At 39.5% G+C, this 7843-nt stretch overlaps 1 protein-coding gene across 1 annotated transcript; it reads left to right on the forward strand.

Annotated features, from left to right (window-relative positions):
- The first annotated feature begins 3021 nt into the window (after nucleotides 1–3021).
- LOC116265443 (trihelix transcription factor GT-3b-like) lies at nucleotides 3022–6615 on the forward strand. Its single transcript, XM_031646036.2, has 2 exons — nucleotides 3022–3473; nucleotides 5801–6615. Exons 1-2 carry the CDS (start codon nucleotides 3036–3038, stop codon nucleotides 6368–6370), a joined length of 1008 nt encoding a protein of 335 aa, XP_031501896.1. The 5' UTR covers nucleotides 3022–3035; the 3' UTR covers nucleotides 6371–6615.
- Nucleotides 6616–7843: the final 1228 nt, after the last annotated feature.

The following is a 7843-nucleotide window of genomic DNA, read 5'->3' on the forward strand; positions in this document are numbered from 1 at the left end:
GTACCGGTCCGCGTCTCAACGGCCCTCTCTTCCACAATTCCAGAAATGTCCTTCCCTTGGATTTACGACTCGGTTCGGATTGCGAACCGGATCGGGTATACCGATTCGAAGGGTTTTTGCTCTTGGATTTAAATCACGTTTCTTTTTTCCCTGACTTTCTCAACCGAGATTTTGAAAATGAGAACACAAATAGACCTAGTATTTCCGGAAAATGTGGGATGTGACTCCTTTTTCCTAAACAAATTGCTCCGTATTAGGAAATATCATATTTATGAAGTGACCTTGGAAAAGCTAAAAAATCAACAGCGGTGTACGAGCATAGGAGATTCAACTTAAATTTTCGGGAAAAAATTTCCCATGTGTCCTTTCTTGCAATATTTATTAAACTTAATTGAAAGTCACAAAAAATGTATTTTTTTTAAAAAAATGTTATAAATTAACTAGTCGTTTAAAACTTTAAAAAATACGTTTTTTTGAAAAAAAAAAACGTTAAAAACGAAAAAACACGTTAAAAACGTGTTTTTGTGTGTTTTGTCATTTTCCTTCATTTCAGCAAGAAAACATGGCACCAAGTTCGGGCTTCCTCTTTGTCAATCATTTTCATAAGAAAATGTTTCCTCCGTGCAACTTTACAAGAAAATTTTCATTGTTTCATGTACTATTGCCCCCACATGATTGGGGAAGCCAACCTAGCTAGGACCTCCTTAAGCTATGTTTGATGTAGCTTGGAATCTGATGTCCGATGTGGATATCAAGTCTATGATAGGTGAAATCTACAGCTGAACCAAACAGTAGATTTCAGAATTGCATATGTGAGATCAGCATTGCCTTATTAAAACTGCAGATTTATGGTCAGAAGGAGGAGTACTCATACTCTATGTATCTTCGCATTCGCTTTTAGTATGCTTGTGCATTTATAGCACGTAGTAGCGAAGCTATGTGTCGACCATTGCCCATGCCACCCAACACCAATACATGAAAATTTTATTAGGAAGGGGTTGGATCTGGGTTCAGTCAGATGTAGTATGGACGACAAACTCACGTTAATGCCCCCGAGGCACCAAAGGCACTAAGGTGATAATTTTTTTTGGCTCCGCCACTTAACCTGAAATCTCTGAAATCCGAGTCTATCAAACATAGTCTTAAAGAAAAAAAAAACTCAATTTGGTTGTCCTTAGTTTATTATTATTTTCTTGTTTTTACTTCAAGAAAGCCGCACCTGAACCGGAGACTTAGTTAAATTATCGGTCTTTTTTTCGTTGTTTATTCAGTTCTATATCATTGTCAGCTTTAATTTAAAAGATTTCAAAACCGAGCAACCCTGCTGGGGCAAGCCTCTTAATTGAAGAGAAATAAAGAACCTTGACTGGGTTTTCCTTTACATGTATTTAGTGTCATAAAATCGGTTTGTGAACTGGTTGTCAACCAGCTAAAAATATTTTTAAATCAAATTTTTGAAAACGAAAAAAACATTTTTAAAATATTAATAAAAACATGAAAACATATGAGAAAATAGTTATAGGCGTTTGAATGACACTCTCGTTTAAGCATTTTTTTTTTTTGAAAATTAGATTTTGCAAAAAAAAAAGAACCAAGTTTTTTGATGAGTTTTAAATGCCGGGGTCAAAATTTTCTACTCTTTTCTGAAAAAACTAACACCCAGTTTGGACGTGACTCAAACGCCTTGAAAAGTCGTTTGAGAGGCAAAACATATTTTGAGGAAATATCCAAATGCGCCGCAAGTTTTCATGGCACCCAAACACTGCAAAAACCCTGTTTTGAGGTTCTGGAGACCCTTCAAAAGGGACACGTGGCCCACTACCCATTTCATTCAGATCGCGGATCCGGAAGACAGTTGATGTGCTCAAATGCGTGCTCAGAAGCTGAACTATAAATTTCTAGCTAAGAGGGCCATTACTTTAAATTTTAAGGAATACTCATATATAAAAAATTAAAAACTAATAAAGTATCTATATATAAATAAAGTAAATTTCGTAAGTTGGTGTAGCAATTGCCCGCACATCAGCCACAACATATGGCTCCGCCACTGAATCAGAACCATTCATTTCATTTCTAATCAAGAAGTTATGGTTTTTAGTATTTGAATGTCTCTAGGAAAGATTTAGACAATAAGCATTGAAAATGTGGACATGGCGCTGGTAAGAAGCATGTAAGTCAAATTGTATGTGCTGCAACACATGAAATTTTGAATTCAAATCTGTCCATTTTTATTTGATTTGAGGCGCTATTTCAACATTTGATACAGGTAATCATATTGTTCGCCGGTTGCATGTTTTTTTGTTGCATAATGTCTCATACATTCATCATTGGCAATCTTAATTTTTGATTTGCTATAAGTTTTAATAATTAGTTGGTCGTATATTTTAGTCGAGGAGAATCCCACTGCCCGAGTGAGAGCCGAATCCCTTGTTTTCCTCTGCCCAGTGGCGTAGCCACATAGAGACTGGTGTTAACAGTTGCCAACACCAAGTTCTTTATTTTTAAATGAAAATCTTAACGTCAACTAGCGCATAATGGCATTTCCATTTGCAGCACAAGAGAGTGACAACAAGAAGCAGACGCCTTAATTAATATCACTGCTTAAGTTATGTGATGTCCTTAATAATACCATCAAAGAATAATTATTTGACAAGGGTCTAAGATTTTTAAAAGAACTGAATATTTAATCATTAAATATTCTTCAACCATTTTTGTTTTGCTCTGTTACATAATTAAAAATATTTTAAAAATCAACCAATTCAAATTGGACTGCAGCAATAAATTTGATTCACTCAAAGCGTGCCATGCACTTTTTCAACTATTTACGTTTTAAATTTTAAATTACTTAATTGGTGTTTTTATATTTTTTTATTTTTATTCATTTGAACTTCCGACTCGACTAAGATTTGCTGGACCTTAGCCGTATCGGATATCGGTTTTGAACTCGGCGTAGACAATTTGGGAATTTCACTAACCGCTATAAAGGCACCACGCCTCTCTCCGTTCTGGCCGTCACCACCCTCTGCCACTGGTCTATGACTGACCGTCTGGACTCCGAGGAGAAGGTAAGGAAGGGAGGAAGGTGGTCTGCGATGATGGACCCGGAAATGGAAGCCCTAGCGATGGGCCTGCTGCAGCCGGTTCGCCTGGTTCCGGCGGAATACTCCGGCGACGATTTCCATGCGGCGGTGGCTACGTCTTCATCGGCGGTTGAACTGCAGGGCCGAAGGATCGCCCCTCCGACGACGCAGAGGACGGACGACATCGCCTCCGCTAGGGCGGCCCCGCAATGGAGCCACCAGGAGACGAGGGACTTCATCGCTATAAGGGCGGAGCTCGAGAGGGACTTCACGCAGGCGAAGAGAAACAAGACGCTGTGGGAGGCGGTCGCCGCCAGGATGGCGGAGATGGGCTACCGGCGCACGCCGGAGCAGTGCAAGTGCAAATGGAAGAACCTGGTCAATCGCTATAAGGTTGAGCGTTGCTATTCTTCCTTTACTTCTTCTTTCTTCTATTGCACCTTCTTCGTATCTTTGGATTTCTGACTATTGGTAGATGGCTAGCCTGTTCCTCGCTTATGAAATGATACCTCCTTTTCCTTTGATGATGAATTGCTTCTTTTTCTTTCTCGCTTTATTTGTTCTTAATCGGTTTTCGGTTCATATCTGGCGGGAGATTTACTTGATTGTCTTTTTTTTCCTTCTTGGCATCTTTGAATCAATCACATTTGTACAGAAACCAAACTGAGGTATCTGAATATGAGAACCTAATAGGTGGAAAGTGTTCCGAGTTTTGCGGTGGGACGTAACGTATACAACATTTCTTCATACTAAGCTGGTTAAATATACTCCCTTAAGGTTGGCATCCACTAAATTTAGACGAGGTCAGGATTTTCAATGTGGAAAACGATCAGATTTCCTAGTTTCGTGAAGCTCTTTTGATGATGTTTTCGGGAGCTTGCATTGTGCGCAAAGATTTCAACTTATCCCACTTTTTCTGTATAACATATTCCCCCTGGTGTGGTAAAAATGCAAGATGTTGGGTGATTTTCCTTTTCGTCTTGCTGTGGTCTTCTTTATTGATTTATCTGAGCTAATTGAAATGAGGTGATTCTGCATGATAATTATGTGACAAAAGCTCTCAGCAAGACTTCGCTGCATTTTTAACCGTTACGAAATTTGAAGCGTATAAGAACCAAAAGGGGTTGGTTGGGGTGGATATCAGACTCTTCGGATATTGTGTGAGTTCTGGAATTTGAACTCATGTCTTGGCAGGGTATTGGATGGAAAGAAGTCAACATCAAATGTGCAGTTATGTACATGTCATATTCCTGCTAATTAATAGGAACGGTCTCCTTCCAAAGCACACCTGGTTGTAATGGTGAAGATAAGATACTTATGAAGTAGGAACTCCAAAGCACACCTGGTTGAACGGTCTCCTTCCAAAGCACACCTGGTCTCATTGACCCTCCTTCCAAAGCACACCTGGTTTTAATCGTCCACCCATATACTGGTTTAGGGCCCTTGCAGTTAAGGTTCTTTGTTCATCCTGTTGGATGCTAAAAAGAAGGTTTAAGTTTTCTTATACATGGTCGTTCTGTACTGCCTTTAGGATTCAAGATCAAATTTTTAGAACCAATAAACCATGGCATTGTTGCACTGTTCAAACTTTTTGTAAGAAGCTGCTCTGGCTTGTATCCCACCCCTAGCTTTTGTTCTGATGTAATTTCATGAGAGTATATGTATTGATAGGGATAAGAAGCATGTGGAACTTGTAGAGCTTATTTGGTCCATTGTTTCACTGATTTGTTTGTTTAGTATAAAGGTGAAACTATGATATCAAGTTTACTTTTGGGGCAAGTAAAGATTAAGACTTTCATTCTGATTGCCAAAGAATGTTGTTTGAAAACCCACCCTTCCTTGTTCCTCTTGTCTTTACCCAACTTAGTATCATCATTTTTACCCAATAACATCTTAAATATGGTGAGCTTATGCTTTCATTATCTTTTATTAGCTAGCTGACTTTCCTGAATTCTGTGAGTGGGGCAGCAGGAGTGCTCTTTGTGTCTGCTTAATTGGGAAAAGCTTGAGTGAAACTTGTGTTTTCAAATTTACTGGAGTGGTATTGAGAGAAAAAATTTATAGGACCGAATGAAGGCATAAAGAGAATAACTGTCTCTTCATAGTAAGTTGTTTTTGTAATCACAACATGAGGTTAGTCACGGACATTGGTTGCTGTCATGAACCGCAGCCCAAGACCAGAAAACCTTCTCTAGGAGTCTTAATCCTGATGCCTCTGCTTCAAATGGAGAAAATAAGAATAAGGAATCTTTAGCTTGATTTTCTTCACGTGAGGTTTACCTGATAACCTTTGCTCAGCCTCTCTAACTGTTGTGATCGACAATTTCTGGGTGGGCCAGAAACATGGTTATGCCATAATTAATTGGACAATAACTGCTGGTTAGGCCGTTATACTATAGTAGTTTTTCTTTTTTGCATGATTTGATTATTTTAGTAATGTGAAAGATTCTTTCAATATGCATTAGTTCTTTTAATGATCTCTGTGCTGTCTAGACTGATGGCAACATGACAAAGACTTGGCAATTCAATGTTTCAGATTTCTTGACTCAGGCACTAGATTTAGTTGGACTGTCTTGAGATTTCTGTTATGTTATTTTCTTCCTTTTAAAGTTTTCCTAATTTTGTGTCAGCAGCCCTTGAGTTCAATTAGCCTTATGTCAAGAAACTTCTACAGACTTGAGGATTCTTGTAGTAATCAGCTTTCCCTTCATGCTCCACAGGGGAAGGAAACTTCAGACCCTGATGAGGGACGACAATGCCCATTTTTTGACGAGCTGCACAAAATTTTCACTGAGCGTGCCAAAAATATGCAGCGATTACTGCTAGAATCTGAATTACGGGATACTATCTCAAAGAAGAAAATGAAAAGGCCACAACAGGAAAGGTTTTCAGATGATTTGCCTCAAAATCCAGATGAGGATGAAGAGGACAGTGACGAGGAAAGCATAGCAAGAAAAAGCAAGAGAAGTAAGGCATATGGAGACAAGGCAGGGGTGACCCTGGATAAGTCTAAGCAGACCACGCTTGAAGGCATTCTTCAGTCTTTCTTTCAGCAACAGCACATGCTAGACCTTCAATGGCAACAGATGATGGATAGGAGGGCACAAGAGAGGCATCTCTCTGAGCAGGAATGGCGGAAGTCCATGGAGAAACTAGAAAGGGATAGGTTGATCATGGAACAAACATGGAGGGAGAAGGAGGAACAGAGACGCATTCGAGAAGAAACACGGGCAGAAAAGAGAGATGCGCTTCTCACTGCACTGCTTAAGAAACTTATCAACGACTTTTGAAGGGTAAATGCACGGAAAACAGGTGACTTTGCTGCTTTTTCTTCTTCCTGCAAGGAACTTCAGGAACTGTGTGCAAAGGCGGAAACCATTATTGAAGGAGGCCCTTTTGGCACTCATGTCCGTTGGTATTGGACAAGGAAGGAGGATAGTTAGTCAACACATTTTTCTTTTAGTGGCTGTATATTAAAGATTTTGTTTGAATTTTTCTGTTTGAGAATATCATGCATTCTTGCGTTGATTATGAACTGAGGGTGTACGTCGGTGTGAATGTTCACGTATTCATACGCGCGCATGTGTGTGTAAACTTCGTGACTCGTCCGTCTATCATTTTCATAAGAACTATGTACGGTGAGAAGAGGGAAGTCAAGATGAGTATTAAAACAGGTCGGCAGTCTGCTAAAATCCATGGAATTGGTGAGGCCAAATGTCTGGATGGTCAAGAGAGCGACGGGGTTCCTGATTCTTTTCTTAACGCTGACATTAAAGACTGTCTTCTAATGACAAAGTCGTAAAGTGCCAGCCCCTCTTGGTTGTCTACTTTGTGGGGTCTCAGGATGGTCGCTGGCTTTCGTGTCACCTGTTTTGGTTCTTAGTTAAGTGCTTCCCCACTAATGGGGTTCAGTAGCTTATTCTTTTCAATGTAGCTTATGGCCAATGTTGCTAAAAGCTTAATCCTAATGATTTCTTTTAATTGTGCCAATTCACAGCTTGAGATTTTGTTTATCATGTCTTTTAAAGGATTTGGGCATATCTAGAGTTTTTTTCTTTAAGGTTGCATTTATCATCAGATCTTAAATTCGATGCTGCATAAAAAGGTGTGATTTGGGGACCTTCAATCCATGTATTTAAGATCCTAGGATCTCAGATCATTGCGCAACTCAAATTCATGGTGAAGCAAATACAATTTAAGGTTATACGAACCAAAATATGGGCACGATTCCCTTTCTTTACATAATGTGGGAGAAGTTGGAGGATGTTGGATGAGCAAGATGAGTTTTTATCGTGGCCAACAAGAGTGTCCAAACTCTCTCACCCTTCCCTCCATCCATCATGGGTATAAGTTTGCTTTCGACATCTTAGCTTCTCTATGCTTCAACTTACACATATTCAAAATGAAGACCAGCTTTCATTGCACCAGCACAAGAAGTTGGCACCTTGGAGACTCAAAACAAAGACCAGCTGCCGTTGCGCCAACCCCCTTGGGGTTAGAAGAAGATAGAGGACGGATTACTATGGATTTCTTGGGATCCAGTGAAATCCTACGCAACAGACTGCGAACAAGTGTTCTTCTTTGAGCTAAGTAGTCTTAATTAAATTGATGTGATTTACCTAGTTGGTTCGATGCACATCGACCTTTGAATCATGTTTTCTTGATGTGGGAATGCTTGTCCTTGCATCACCAAGAAAGATTTTGGCTTTTGATAACGACAAATGCTTTCAGCTACTAAAATCTAAAATCTGATACTGAATTCA

Source organism: Nymphaea colorata, chromosome 12 (assembly GCF_008831285.2).
Source record: "Nymphaea colorata isolate Beijing-Zhang1983 chromosome 12, ASM883128v2, whole genome shotgun sequence".
NCBI lineage: Eukaryota > Viridiplantae > Streptophyta > Magnoliopsida > Nymphaeales > Nymphaeaceae > Nymphaea > Nymphaea colorata.